The sequence below is a fragment of the Syngnathus typhle genome, linkage group LG7 (assembly GCF_033458585.1).
Source record: "Syngnathus typhle isolate RoL2023-S1 ecotype Sweden linkage group LG7, RoL_Styp_1.0, whole genome shotgun sequence".
Lineage (NCBI taxonomy): Eukaryota > Metazoa > Chordata > Actinopteri > Syngnathiformes > Syngnathidae > Syngnathus > Syngnathus typhle.
Genome location: NC_083744.1, coordinates 16,990,006 through 17,005,959, shown reverse-complemented (window position 1 = coordinate 17,005,959; position 15,954 = coordinate 16,990,006). Strand labels below are relative to the sequence as shown.

Genomic DNA, 15,954 nt, shown 5'->3' with positions numbered 1-15,954 from the left:
GCACGCTCTTTTGTCCTCCTGTTATTTCATCCTGTCATCCCGACCTCATCTGCGCCACGGGTTCCCTCCATCACGCTCAGCCTGTATCTGGCTCACTGCGGGGTGTTTGGAGCTAATGATTCTCGCCCTTCCTTCTCGTAGCTGACTTTCATCTGTAAACCGTTGCCTCCTCTGTATGCTCTGTGGGCCGTTCCCTCCTATTAAGTTCTCAAGTATGGCCACTCCTTGTTCACAGATAGATGAGTTTGTGTACCTCGTGTATAGAATTAGATATGTGGCCTTGGACGAATAAATGGGATCACGCTAACCCTGTATAGATGGAACATGATCGCCATGGGTGTTGACAAGCATCCCAGACAACATCATCTGATTTGACGAGGAGCCCTGACTGAAAGCAAATCATTTTGGTGTTCATAATTATATAGAATTAAAGTACAATACACAATCAATCGTGGATCGTGGAGGAAATGTCGGTTGCTTTGTGAGGATCGTTATTTCTACGCGAGTGTGTGTGTTTGCGTGGTATCGGATCGGTCAGTCAATACTTTGTTCCAATCTACAATCAAATGAAAACCTGCCTTGGATCTTTTTTGTTCCGTGAGTTTCCAGGCTTGCAGAACATTGGTGGCAAGTCATGCATATAAGTAGTTTCTCCTTTTCTATTTGTGTGTCAGCCCAGCCGTCAGAAGAGATGAATGTCTTTGAGGAGCAAATAAATGGACAGACACGACAAACAAAGCAAAGTTAGCCAAGGAACCATCACTAAGCTAGCTTTACTCCCAGTAAGGAGGTTTGATTTTCTTTTTGTGGTGGAGTTTCACCAAAACAATAAGGAAAATGTGCCTGGTAAGTAAAAAAAAACAAAAAAAACCCACAAACCATCACATGAGGTGTCCACAAATCTTGTGAGACTTCAACAGTAAAATTGAAGGATTTTTTTTTTTTTTTTTTTTTAAACAATCACTGGTAAATATTTTGTATCATTATATATATACAATGATACATATATACAATATATATATATATTATTATTATATTAATTATTTATTAATTATAAATATATTATAAATATATATATATATAAATATATAAATAATATATAAATAAAATTATATATATATATATATATATATATATATATATATATATACATATATAACATACCGTGTTTAATCATATATTTAGATACATTTTGAAAATAGGACATTTACACAAATCATACCAAGGCAGCATAAAGAAAATGCTAATATCTGAAAAATACGAACGATGCTTCGGTTGTTGCTCAAATTACCTGAAAATGACATACATATGGAAAAAACGGGACATCCTTGAAATCATTTTTCCCGCAGAAAGATTTGCATACAAGCTAAAAGCTCATCTGCACGCATGGCTGCCGTGTTCCATAATGTCTGTAAATGTACCAGGGGACAATTTCCAGACTTCTCACTGAGAAATCACAAGAGAGCAGCGTAGCATGTAAATGCTGTGTTGGTGTTTGGCGGCAAATGGGTTTCCAGGCCAAGTGGCGGCATAGGCTTAGAGTTCAGCAGCTGTGCATATTATTATCATCACTATGCATGTCCCTGGAGCATCTTTGATACAACCTGCGCTGTGTGTTATCTAAAACTTATCCATCCAAATTCATAACATATTTATTCCAATGTACGTATTATTATTTTTTTTTTGTGTGTGTGTATGTGTGTGTGCAGCCCGCCCACAGCCTCCGGTAATGAGATTGGGTTTTGTTTTAGTTGAACTCACACACATGGACACGCACACAGGAGGTGCACCATATGGCAGTGGGATTGCAATCCACGGGGGATTGTTTTAAGCAGTGATGATTCCTTCTCACTCGATTGTGTTCATTGAGCTGGCGAGCTAGCCCGATTTCACTGCGGGCCACGGGACAGTTGTCGCTGTATTGTCAGCGGCGATTTTGCCATGTCCGTCAACTAAATCATTCGGATGGGGCCTACTGATTTTTTTGATTACTAGCCACTGGCCTCTTTGGCTACCAATGCACTAATAAAAAGGGAAGACATTGATCTTTTCTGCCATGTTGAGTGGACTCAAACAAACCAAAAACGTGCCATGTTCGTTTATTTGAAGCTTTCCGATCGGTGTAAATGTAGTTGTTTGTAATCAGTGAGCCTCATGAGGGTAAACGCAAGGATGGTTTTTGGACGAACAATGCTATTTTTAATCTTTGTCATTCCTCAAGGCCGGTACAGAACATCATCACGCTGTAAGTCCTAGACACCTCTGCCCACATGCTGCCTGGAGCACAATGCAGCTAATGAGTCATGAGGATGTTCTACCACTACTATTAGCTAATCTGTAAGTGCCAGCCCTTTAAATTATAAACAATTGCGTGGTTGTATTATTTAAAGTGGACTATAATTTTACATGGACAATTCCAAGTGTGAATGCGCAACATTATTATTGTTGATATTTTTACAGTCGATACGCTCAATGAGTTTTTTCAGATTGTTATTTTGCTGCTCGATCCTTATTGATTTATTTCACTCTGGGCTCTTCTGTGCTTTAATGACACGTGTGGTTTTTCTACTCAATGTAAATTTGTCTTCATAATTGATGAAGGACAGGAGAAGATTATAAAAAGCACCCAGGAGTGCTCCCTTAGCAGCAAGCCAACTCGTCAATCTTGCTGCCAGGTCTTTAGAGTTTCATTTAACTGTGTCGTGTGTTTTTACAACAAATGCTAAAAAGAGTTTAGCAAAATATTGTTGCATTTCTGAAAATGTATTGGACATACTTTTCCAGATTATTTTGTACAAATACCTGATTTAAAAGTCATTTGAGTTGTCTGAATATTTTGATTTTTTTTTTTTTAATCCACTGATGAAAATGATATCCTCACAAAAAATGATTATCCTAAAGAAAACACTAGCATTTCTTTTTTAGCCCGCAGAACATTCTCTGTTATTTTGCTCTAATTATATCCTTGCCTCAACCAGTCGGGTTCTAAATTCTGCAAGTTAATAAATAATAGATGAGTGACTAGATGAATTATGTAGCCGTGAGTGAGTGAGTGTTGTGGATGTTGGATAATCAGACAACTTCTTGACTCCGCAATCTCACAATGCACTGCCACCTACATCCCATGAATTTAAATGTGGACCATTTCTCCTTGCCTGCAGCAGAACATAAATTGTGATAACTTTGATATATCGCTCCTTTCTCAACATTTACTCCTCCCAAAAAAATATCTACCAGAGCCAGTGCCCTTCTTGAATAGACTCCTCAAGTGTCACTTCCTGTTTACTCCTTGAGAAGCTTGGCCGGAGTTGTCAGTCAATACTGCAGCGACCACTTCATTCAGTCCAAACAGAACCTTGATTTGATTTGCTCAAACTCTCTCGCCTCTGAGTCAGAGCACCAAAAAAAAAAAAAACCTGAGCTGTATTAAAAATAATATTGCATTTTAATTGAACTTACTAGCTGCCCTTCATGTTCTATTGCGTCAATTTATAATCACGCATGTTCCAAAGAGTGAATTTTGCAAAAATAATTGTAGAGAGTTACACAAATGACAGATGGAAGAAAGCAAAGCGCAATTGTAAGTGACAAGGTCATTTGTTAAGGTGTTGGCGGTGAGTCACAGCGTCCCTGAGAGAAACGTGGCAACGGTCGGACAAACTGAAATGGTCACAAAAAGTCTTTGTTGCTTTTACTGTTTGCTGAAAAAAAAAAAAACAGAAATATGACTGCTTGGGTGTCTCGCATATGATATGTCATGTTAATTCATAACCCATACCAGAGGTTTATTTCTTTGACCCGGTTCTGACACCCAGCAGTGGATTATTTCTCTCAATCAAGATGTTTTATGTAACCAACTGAGAGGATTATAGAAGAGGGGAAAAAAAAAAAAATCCTACTTTTAGAATTTGGTTCCATGCAGCATAAAGATGTGCCCTTACTGTCTGTTAGTATATGGATTGGAATAATCCCCCCTGTGTGAAATGTGCTTTCATATTTCCGAGCAGTCGGTGGCCATTTATACTTGAAATGGGAAGAAGAAAAAATAAGAAAAATAGTCAAGTGACATTATCATCTTAATTGATGACAGGAAATGGTGACATTTTGGTTACATCATAAACACGCTCTTGTGAGGCCTGAGTGGGAGCTGGAGAAAAATGACTTTTCCACATCCTTGACGTTCTATAATTTCCTTTATCCATGGCAACCGCTCGTTTGGTCGTGGCGCTACAGGTGTGCCGCATAACCGCTCAACTATACTTACGTCAAACCCATTATATATGCAATCAGAATATATTTTCATTTTATTTGATATAGCTTTATTTCGAACATATTTAAAATATGAAAAAATAAAAAAAATAACACTTTAAAGTGCTATATCTAAGTCACTGAAACAAAAAATAAAAACCAAACTGGAAAAAAAAACAACAAAGAATGATTGACAAGGAGTAGGAGGAAGCAGTGCCTAATTTCTGACTTAATTTCTCCCCTGCTATTTTTTTATGAACATACTCTTGATGCAAGTAAAAAGCTACAAAAAGGAACTAACAGTGAGTGGCAATGCTCCAATGAGCCAACCCAGCTTGCAGATGAGAATTTGCTTATTGTGGTACAGTAATTAGTGCCTGAAGGCAGGCGCCATTAGTACGTTCTGCTAATCCAACTCTTCTATTCCAGCGGGCGAGGAGAGTAGGACTGAATCCCAGTGGAGCAGATGGATGCGATCGGGTGGGGGGGTTGGACCCTTCGTCCTGTCATTTAAAAAGGCTGATTACACGCTGGTAATGAGATCAGCATTTTGGGCTGAAGGCGACTCGGATTACAGTTTTAGTCCTAAATTGTGGGTCCCGGTTAAGGCCGCCTGCACACTCCTGCGGCATTGCTTTTTATATGAATAAAAAAAAGAAAAAAAAAAAAGGGTCCTTCTTTTGCATTCTCGGGCCACCCAACTTTATTGTAATAATTTTCTGTAATTGGCAACTTTGGATAGCATGCTCGAGTCCATCTCTTGACAAGTAATGAAAGTGAAAGGATGTCTGTGCCTTCATCCCACCACAAGGATTACAGCGATATGGCAAGAATATAGTATTAATTAGGGAAAGTCTCTTCTGGTGGGATTAAACCAGATTTAGCATCTCTGTTGACCAAAACAACTCAGCTGTTTTGCTGCTGAAGCTTCTTATCCTTCCGGATAAGTTGCAAGGAACACTCTAAAGGGGGAGGGGCAGATATGTTGACCCAATGTGTCGATTATAAAAATAAAAATGCTGCCCAATCGGAAGCATGCTTTGGAGTTATTTTGGAAAGAGAATGGACTTGATAGATGGCGAGCGCCTGCAGCTCCGGATGACATCACGGCTTCCACACCGCATGACTGGTTAGATGTTGGAAAGGGAACGAAGACCCGCAGCAAAAGACTCTGCCTGCCACGCCACCCCAGTGCCTGCAGTTCCGCCAAAGCACATGCCACCCTCTGCTAGCAAGCCGTGCCACTCTGGCTTCCCCCCCTCGGGCAAACAAAGACCCCTTTCAAAGCGGTCGGTCCCCACTGTGATCATGCGGAGCCGAAGCAATCTGTTCCCCTTGGCTGCTTGCTGTGAAGTGACCCAACCTTTTTTTTTTTTAGCTTCTTCTTTCCACGTCATTGTTGTTCCAGCTTTTTGAACTTCAAGTGACGGTGCTCATCTTAAAGAGACAGAGGAGGCCCAAATTGTTGTTTCCTTCAATTTAAGATCTTTCTAAGCACCCCCAAAGCTTTTTTTTTTTTTTTTAGATCAGCACTCACCTGCGTTTCCATCAGTCCCTCTGTCTTGTCAGTCCACATGCTTCCATTTCCATTTTACCTGTGGCGCCAATCCACTGACCTCATTCAGTCACTGTGCAGCCATCACGATAGTCAGAGAAGCCTCAAGACATTTAAAAACTTCAGTTAAATCTCACATGTGAAGACGTTCGCTACACTTGTGCTTTTATGCATTCAAAAAGGTAATATTGTCATTTATTATATCTTAAAAAAATTGTTAACCATACCAGATGAGTCATCAAAAATTCCAGGACTGGTGTCACAATAGTTGTATTTTAAATAATAATTCAAAAAAATTTGGGTTATTTGGGGGGGCTATAAAACTTATAAAGCGTCACTGCTTGACTATTTGGCCTCTATGCTGTTAAAATTGCGTCACTTAACACTTAAGTCTGTAGCTTATGTAAGCTGTGTGGGCTGATGATAAATTTGAGCCTGCATTACCTCACAAAGGCTGAGCACTGCTATCCTTACATTGTCCTGAAGTCTCCTTCCCATTCACTAAGAAAGACTTTGTATGCAATGCTCAGTGACGTGCGGTGAGGTGAGGTTCATGACTGTAGACGTAGCAAGCCTACCTTGCCTCCTCGGATCGCACATCCCTGCCGCATACTTACCCCCTGAGTCGGCTTGACCCTTCGTTAACACCGCTAGGTATCCAGGGCAAGCCACTCAGGGCAGAAGAGCTGGGGATCGATCCACGCCGATCAGAGTGAGAACTAGCTGCGGTGAACCGCTGCCTTTCTCCTTCGATCAGGGTCCAAGAGCACTGGAGCCAGTTCTGACTAAGCGGTGCCTCCCCAGTGCTCTCCTCTCAGTTGTACCTACAAAAAAAATGCTTCTTGAGCAATCTTCTTTGTTCCATGTCAAAGTACCTCAAGGGAACTCGCCTAAGGAGATGCTGGATGCATTTCTCCAACTTTGCTGTGCTTCCTCCATCGCGAGGCTCCAGGGAAGTCAAAGGACCTAGAGGGAACTCAGTGTTGCAATACCTGTGGAGGGAATAGCTGAGAAAGAAAACCTACTTTACATCGCCACGAGCAGCGTGAGAACCAGCCACGATGTACCGCTGCCTTTCTCCTCCAATCAGGGTCCAAGAGCACTTGAGCCCCTGAGCACTTACACCCCGAGTCAGCTTGACCCTTCGTTAACACCGCTAGGTATCCATGTCAAGCCAATTCTAGGCAGAAGAGCTCAGGATCAAGCCACCTTGATCAGAGTGAGAACCAGCCTGCAAAAGTATGCTCCTTTCTTGAGCAATCTTCTTTGTCCCAGGGAAGTCAAACAGAGTACCTAGAGGGAACTCACCTGTATTGCAATACCTGTGGAGGGAATGGCTGAAAAAGAAACCCTACTCTACATCGCCTAGGTCCCGGTGCATCCTCGGCCTAGTCACCTAAGCTGGACTAGGGGACGTGAATATTAGGGGCAACCTGTTCCAGGTCATCATTTAGAGTTCAATTTTAACGTGTGTGGTGCAATGTGCTGTTGCATGAGCGAGGCTAAACCTCATAGAAGACTGAGCCTCGATTAAGGTCCTTCCGCTCTGGACCACCACACCCTGCGTGCATTGTTCCTAGAGTCGGAACTCAGGGGGGCCGCATACGTACCCCCTGAGTCGCATTGACCCTTCGTTAACACCGCTAGGTATCAAGGTCAAGCCGCTCAGGGCAGAAGAGCTGGGGATCAATCCGCCCCAATCAGAGTGAGAACCAGCCGCAGTGAACCGCTGCCTTTCTCCTCTGATCAGGGTCCAAGAGCACTGGAGCCCCTGAGCACTCACACTCTAAGTCACTTTGACCCTTCGTTAACACCGCTAGGTATCCAGGTCAAGCCATTCAAGGCGGAAGAACTCAGGACCAATCCACCCTGATTAGAGTGAGAACCAGCCTACAAAAATATGCTCCTATATTCTTGAGCAATCTCCTTTGTCCCATTACAACGCACGACCTAAGGAGATGCTGAACTTAATTCCTTCCACTTCCCTGTGCTTCATACACCGCAAGGCCCCAGGGAAGACCTACCTGTTGGTGTTGTTGTTGTCAGAGGGTCACTATTTCAGACAGTTCCTACACTCACGGTTCCCATTCATTCAGGTTCCTGGTGGTTCCCTCTTTTGGATCCCTTGTGTACTACCTCTCATTCTCCTATCAACCCTGAGTAGTGTCTTCAAATATGGCTGCGTCCTTTGTCCCTGTTGAGTACAAAGGTTGCTTATCCATTTCATACCATTCACTATCTTACTGTTACTTTTATTATCCCCTTGATTTTAATGTTCAGCTGTCAATTTTATTTCATCAATTACTGTTCATTGGTATTTTACTTCTATTTTAATTCAAGCATCTAACTATCACATTTAATTTCATTATTGTACTTTAGTTTTGACATCTTGGGATCCCATTGGCAGGGTGTTGCTGTAATCTCTGAGGAGCTCCACAGCACCTTTAGGTTGGCATCTGATTTTACCTGAAGGTCCTTATTTTGGGCGTCTCTTACACTCACGGTACCATGATCTTTTCAAAATGGCCGCCACGCCGTCCAGTCACCCCCTGGTAGCTATGAGTGCTTCATACACCGCAAGGCCCCAGGGAAGGCCAACCTGTTGTTGTTGTTGTCAGAGGGTCACTATTTCAAAAAGTTCCTACACTCACAGTTCCCATTCATTCAGGTTCCTGGTGGCTCCCTCTTTTGGATCCCTTATGTACTACCTCTCATTCAGCTCATGGTTACCGCTGTTGCTATGAGACTGCCAGAAATGTCTCTGGAGAACCCTTTTGTTCGAATCAAATGTAAATGATAAGAACACCTGGTTTTTAGAAGATGTTTTTGCCTCAAAAAAAAATTTACTCTGTGTTGAATGAGCTTGCAAACCCCAAATGTGCTGTGGCTGTCTATAAGCAGCTTATGGAGAAAAATATGTCTTCATTCTGGGTGAATACAAGCCAATATAAAAGCTGGAGGGTGTGGGGGGCATTGCCCCCACGGCCCCCCCTCCAGCTCTGCCAATGCTGAACCTTGACGTGCAATATAATGCTAAGCTATATTTCATCTGTACGACATCCTGACACCGTGTGCTTTTATATATATATATATATATATATATATATATATATATATATATATATATATATATACAGAGATATTATGGAAAATATCGGACAGTACAGAACATTGGCAGAAATGTATATGCATATATATACAGTATATATATATATATATAGTTGCTAGGGAGAATATCTAACCTTGGGACCACCTTGGCTCCGCAAGCCAATCGGCACCATGTCTCCCTCAGGGAGAACAAGCTTTTACTAAAAGTTCTATTTTTTTTGTTCCACTTTTGTCGCTTCATCCTAAGAGACTTACCGTGAAACCAGATTGGGCTCAAAATACCAGCTCATATTAGAGCGTGGAAACTAATTAAGTTCCATTCTCCCTCCCTGATTAACCTCGATCGAGGTTGTCTTAACTATCGGAGATTTGTTACGTCACAAATCTTCACCCTGAAAAGAAATGGAAAATTGGACTTTTATGAATCGGACAGCGTCATCATTAAAGCAGCAATCTAGTTTCAAGTCATCAAAGGATGAGCCTATAAGGACGTTCCTCCTTAAGTGACACCGCAGTAAATCTCCCAAATAAGCTGTCGTGCCAAATTCCTCAGACGACATGTCAACACTTCTTGTCACTCCTTGCTGTTTTGGTGGCCAACCAAATGCAGCACAGCCAGCAACTGCTCGTGCGCTTCATGTCACAGCGCAAAAAGGCTTGCTCAGCTTTGTGGGATGCTGAAGAGCTCTGCAGCATTTCACAGCGGGTGTGTGACTCAAGCGTGTGACCAATAAAATCATTTTGCTCATTTCTCTCTATTATGATGTCACTGTTTAGCGCTAATCAGTGTTGGATTTTTTTTATCTTCGGTAAAATCTGGTGTATGTACCGTAATTTTCGGACTATAAATTGCACCGGAGTATAAGTCGCACCAGCCATAAAATGCCCCAAAAAGTGAAAAAAAAAACTATATATGTATATAAGTCGCTCCTGAGTATAAGTTGCCCCCCCCACCCAAACTATGAAAAAAAACGCGACTTATAGTCCGAAAATTACGGTAAACGCGTCGACCTTTTGTGTGTTGGGTCATTGGCACACAAAAGTGTTTTTGTCAAGCTATTCACAAAAAAGTGAAGCACTTTTCAACTTTTCCTGCTTTACTTGGCGTTCCTCAGTTGTGCCAGTTGCACCAGAATAGTAACACAGTAGACACTATGGAGTTTATTAGCGCAAGAGCTAACGCGAGAATTGTGTTTATCTTCTGTATTCTGTGTATCGTAAATATTTCAACGATACAGGGATGATAAATCTGCTCCACCAGTGAGCGAGCAACATGGCAAAGTCACATGTAAACAAAATGTGTCTGTCAAGTAAACACTCTTCCATCTGCGGGGTGGATTCAACGGCGGCTATCGACTCCAAAATAGCTTGACGCCTTTTCTCCGCTTTCTCGCCAGGACTTTTCCAGGCTCCTCCTTATCTCTTGTGTCCTGCAACTTCCTTGCATTGCTCCTTCAATGCTATTCTCCAAACGCAGCCGTCAATCTGCTGCGTTGCCGCTAATGCATTTGGCGCTTGCGGATCGCTCCGAGGAAGCGAAGCCTTCGCTGACTCGTTAAATCAATAGTCTTCTCAAGTGCTTCATTATGCAAATTCGACGAGGCGCCTGTGTGCTATAGACGCTTCCCCCTGCAGATAAAGTAGTCAATCAATCCGCTTAGCTTTCTCATTAATATGACCTTACGAGTAAGCTAGCACTTGGAAGCTAACACCTTGTCCTTTCGGGTAACTTCTCCAAATAGTATGGCTTTAAAGTTCCCAGAGAGGGTAAATAATAATCTTAAAAGCATGCTGGGTTTGTGAAAAGAATTTTCAGCCATGAAATCCAATTGTACACTGCTGGTGGCTAAATCACAGATAGAGCCCTGATATGAGTCAATGTCTGAATGATACTTTTGGCAGTAGGCCCGATGTAGCGCGTCATGCCCGTTGGCTAGACCGAGCGCTTATGATACGGCCATTTTTTTGTCTCGCCGCAGAACCGCCAAATGCGTCGGTTCCGAAAGTCTGAGTCACGCCGAGGTCGTCGCCCACCGGCCTTTCTTTCGACTAGGACGGATAGAAGTGGCGCATCACAGCTGGGATTTGTGCAGCAAAAAAAAAAATGTATTGTTTATATGCTAATCCAAAGCTTGACAGCGATTGTGCGGCTCATTTGTTTTGGGGGTTATTTGTCACACTTTTTAGCAAGAAGCTGATGTGAAACGACAATGTTTTGCTTTTTGTTACAGCGCTGAAAAGTGTGATTCCTGAAATGTTTGTACTCACGACTCTCTGATAGAATAGTTGCTAAAGGCAGGCAGGCAGGGACATCCATCACTGGTGGGCTGAGAACTAATGACTGGACTGGGATTTTTGTCAAGCCTACTCAAAGCTGCGGATTCGGGCACAAGTATCGAGCAAAGCCGTGCACAGAATGGACTAACTAATTGCTATTTCTCAACTCAGCATTCGTACAACTATTGCATTCTTGTGCATGCAAATGAAGCACTTCCATTTTGCCTGCGCTCAGCATTTCCTGTCAACTACAGCTGACTTTAGCATACACCGATTTAGAGATGCACATTCATATTAAACAGAGCCCCTTTTTTTTTTTTACCTCTAATTTACGAGACTCCAGGAATCAAATCAACTCGGATTTTTTTTTCCATTTCTGCACCATCCTGTAATATCCTCAGCATAAAAATCCATTAAGATGTTGACAGTAAAGAAGCCATTAGTAGTAATTGAGAAATTTTGCTGCATTATTAGGCAAGCCAAGTTTATTTTTATAGCATCATTCAAACACAATGAATCCATAGTGCAATGCGCAAAGAACTTTAAAAAGAAGATTAAACCAAAGCCAAAATCTCCTAAGGTCCAGTTTGATGGTGGGTTATAAAAAATAGATATTTACTGAAAAGGACTGTTTTCAATTAAAAATGGTGTGTTTAAACGATTCATCGATTATCCCCAAAAAATAATTGGATAATTGACAGTTGACGATTAATCGATTAATCGTAGCACCTCTAAGGTCAGTCATTTTTGACAGTACTCAGCTGTTCTCAAGATGTGGGGTCGCCATGGCAATGCCGGACCGGTTTTCGCTTCGCTTGAATTCATCTTATCATAAATGTCAGTATTAAAACCTCCCTTATGCTCGGAGGCTTTAAGCACAATAATCATTCAAATGCCCCCACTGTGCCCCCCCCCTCGGCCCCCTTTGCCGTTCTCTTTATTCTCTTGATTCCTCACACTTCTGGGTCAAATGCTTGCTCATTTCCATCATGCTTTGATGGCCCACTTTTTTTTTCTTTTTTTTTTTTTTACATCCCTCATTAGAACTGCTCGGCCTAACACTGCTCTTTTGCGATGACATCAAATGGTCATTGCACATCCTGAGCGGAAATATCATTTGTAAAACGTCCATGACATCTTTGTTAATTTCCCCCTCGAGCGTTTTGATGATTTGATATCATTGGAGTGACACGTTTCATGAGGCATATCTCCTCCTCCCGCTCGAGGCTTTGTTTACGTTAATAACCCCAATCAACAGCTGCCACTACAGTGACGAAAAACGTCACACCGTATGCTAATCACACATTTTTTAGGGTGTCATATATCGTTTTTGCTTTCGCTATTATTTGGATTAGTTCTGTGGCTTCAGTAAATCAGTAAATGGATCTCAGATGGGAATTGCATATTCATCCACCCCCCCCCCCACACTGACCTCTCACATCCCTGAGAGGTGCTTATCCCCGCCTCCCGTCATACTTGGCTAATGGCTTCGATAATTGCACGCCGACTCAATGAGTGAGGACGTTATTTGGGATTATATATAGACGCAGATGTTTATATATTGTGTCATGCATTATCATTGTCTGTCTAGCTGTATGACGGTCCTGGAAAACAAAAGTTGCACCGGTAGTGTCGTCGTTTAATTCCCAAGCATGGATAAAAAAGGAAATGAATTAAAAAAAGCGCCGAACAGAAAATAGAAAGTGGCTGATTGGATGAAGTACCAATCATGCCAGTTCATATTTTGGTTGCCCTTTCAGTAATTTACCATCTTGATGGATCAAATTGCCAGTGAGAGAATCTCATATATACGTCAGGTCATCCTTTTGGGCGGAGGCAGCATGGTCACGACGTGAAGTCCGTGGAGCTCGGTCACTCAGCGCCTCTGATGCATTAACTGCTCTCTTTGGGGACGTAAGAAAGTCCCTTTGCTTATGAAACCAATGAAATGGCCACATGGCTACAAGTTGAAAACACACACACACACACACACAGTTAATGGCATTGATGCTTTCCACTCCTCTGATACTATCTTTTATTAATGGCCTGGGCTCTTGTGCGGACATGGAGCCCATTTTAATGATTAATCTGAAAGGAAAGTGCCCATTTTACACACGGGTCGCTCTTAGAAGTAAAAGAGCCGCTCTGTTCGCTCTTCAGATACATTAGGAAATATTTTTCCATTCCTTTGTGGTTGTTTTGGACAAGTTATGGCTGCATTAACCGACTGAAGATGTAAAAAATACTTTTCGCCCCTTTCTGCTCGCAAAAAAAAATCTTTCTTTGTGACCTTGCTTGGTGGAGGACTAAAGGCAGCTGTCCTTGGCGTGGGGCAGAGACTGAGTTGGGGGTGGGGGGGCACTGGGGAGCAACTGAGGGGTGCCCGAGCGAACAGTGTAGAATACTAACAAATGTCGTGAACAAAAGGCCAGATGTCCTTTCAGTCTCGGTGTTATCCTTTCCATGCTGAACTACTTCCTAATTGTTGAAGGCCTCATCCCAGAGAGAGATAAAAAGAAACAATAATGCCTGACAAAAGAACCCCCAATATTATTTTTATTTTATGGCCTTGCATTTAATGAGCTCCAGAAGCTTCTATGCAGAGGACAATACCATGGTGGAGCTCATTGGTATTCTCGGGAGATCTCAAATCTCCTTAGTGGTGATAACTGCACTAATGGTAGAGTGAAGGAGCCACAACTAATTTGTTATCAGCTGCTGAGGTGACAATACGAAATGAGACAATGTTGGAATCGGTTTTCTGGACTGAACGGAAGAAATGCTCCTCATCTTATTTATTTGTTTATGAGGAAGATTGTGGTTAAAGAAAGATTTACCAATACGTTTTTTTTTAATTCTGGCAAGATATTTCCCAAGAATAAAAAATATATATATATATATTTTTTTTTAAATAATAATAAAAAAATCTTTGGAAGAGGCAATTTTCAAATAAAATATAATAATTAAAATTAATTATTTGGACGTGGCAATTTTCAAATAAAAATAATAAAAATTAAAAAAAAAAGAAAGAAAAATTCTTTGGAAGTGGCAGTTTTTGTCGGCTTCCCTCATTGAAGCCAATGAGTCACATTTTGCAAAAGCAGAGCTCCTTTGGTCCTTCAGTCGGCGTTTGTCGTTATCGACTACATGAGTGACAATTGCAGAACCATCGAGGTCGACAGGAGAGCAGTGAAGAGAAGGAGCTTCCTGTCCAAACTTGACCTCAGTCTGACTCACATAGCCGTGCTTAGACCTGCTGTCAAGGCAACAACCATTTTTTTTTTTCCAAGCGATACCTTTGTCAGTGGAGCTTGACTTCTTTTTGACTGCCTTTCAAAGCTCATAGAGCAAAATTGTTGGAGGAAAATCTTGCTGTAGTGACGCTCGCTTCTTATGTAAATCTTCTGTGCGGCCCTCCTGGCTGTACACGATTAGAAGCGACGAATTACCGCTTCTTTTCGCGAAGGTTAAAGCAAAGAACGTCACGGGGGCGCTTTCCTTTCTTTCTCAGCAAAATGAGTTTCCATCTGATGCCCAAAAAAATCCAGGTTGAGCCAAGTGGACAAAGTGTAGGATTAGATTTGTTTTGGAAAGTATATCTATTCCTATGCCGCAGATTCTTTGCATATTAATTCAGAGTCTCTTTAAGCTTCTAGCACCAGAAACACCTCAGATGGGTCTAATACAGGATGAAGTCTCTCTAGCATGGCTTAGCTTCAATATGAAGCCATTTGACTCCATTTTCTGAACCGAAAAAAACATTCTTTCAGCCATTAATATTGATTGAATATTCAGATTTGAGTACAAACACCTCAGGAATTATTTTACATTTTAATACAAAGGGATTTGGAATGACAAGACTCTTTTTTTTAAATATTGAATATTCAGATTTGAGTATAAACACCTCAGGAATTATTTTACATTTTAATACAAAGGGATTTGGAATGACTAGACTCTTTTTTTTAAATATTGATGTATTGTTCAGATTTGAATCCAAACACATTTTTCTTGTGTCCCACAGCGAGACGCTAAAGGCCAATATCTGTTCGACCTCATCTGCCACCACCTCAACTTGCTGGAGAAAGATTATTTCGGCATCAGATATGTGGACCCCGATAAGCAGCGGGTAAGCTGTGATTTGTATTCCTGAGGAACGTCACTTGTTCAATGCCCTCATCAGCTAACGATGCGTGTCGGAGCACACAAGCGACAACTGAGCACATACTGGAGCTGCCTGCGGGCCATGTCACTAAGCATTGAGTGGCAGAAAATCAAATTGCTCTTCCTTTTTATAATCCATCCAATGCAACAATGAACTGTTTTGTGTTTTTGATGGTCAGGTTAATTGAAGACCTCATTGTCATTGTTTTTTTTTTTAATCGCACCCTGTGATTGGCTGTCAACCACCAGTATGCCCCGCCTCCCAGCTAGGTAGACTCCAGCTCAGCTGCAAGCTTAAATGTTGCACCATCAGGGAATCAAAAAATCCACAGGAAGATCTAACCAAAATAAAACATAACGTTGCCCTCTCAGATTCCAATGAGCATTTTTTCACACTTCAATTTTTATCCTCCTCCGGAAAATGAAATCCTTCCGCCTTCCATTAGCCACACGGAAGGCTTTTACAATTTGATTTCAGACAGCATATTTCCTCTCAATATTATCTTTTTTTAAACACAATTTTCCTGGTTAAAGAAATGATGGTTCACCACTGTGTTGTCTGATTATTTTCTAAACAATACAGAACCTCCGAAGGTTTGCTCCAG

General features: G+C 41.6%; 1 protein-coding gene across 1 annotated transcript in view; it reads left to right on the top strand.

The window, feature by feature from the left end:
- The window catches only part of LOC133156962 (FERM domain-containing protein 5), a 30,253-nt gene that overhangs the window by 4,246 nt on the left and 10,053 nt on the right, over positions 1-15,954 (top strand). The window contains 1 exon segment of the mRNA XM_061283120.1: positions 15,210-15,314. Coding sequence (XP_061139104.1) covers positions 15,210-15,314 — 105 coding nt within the window.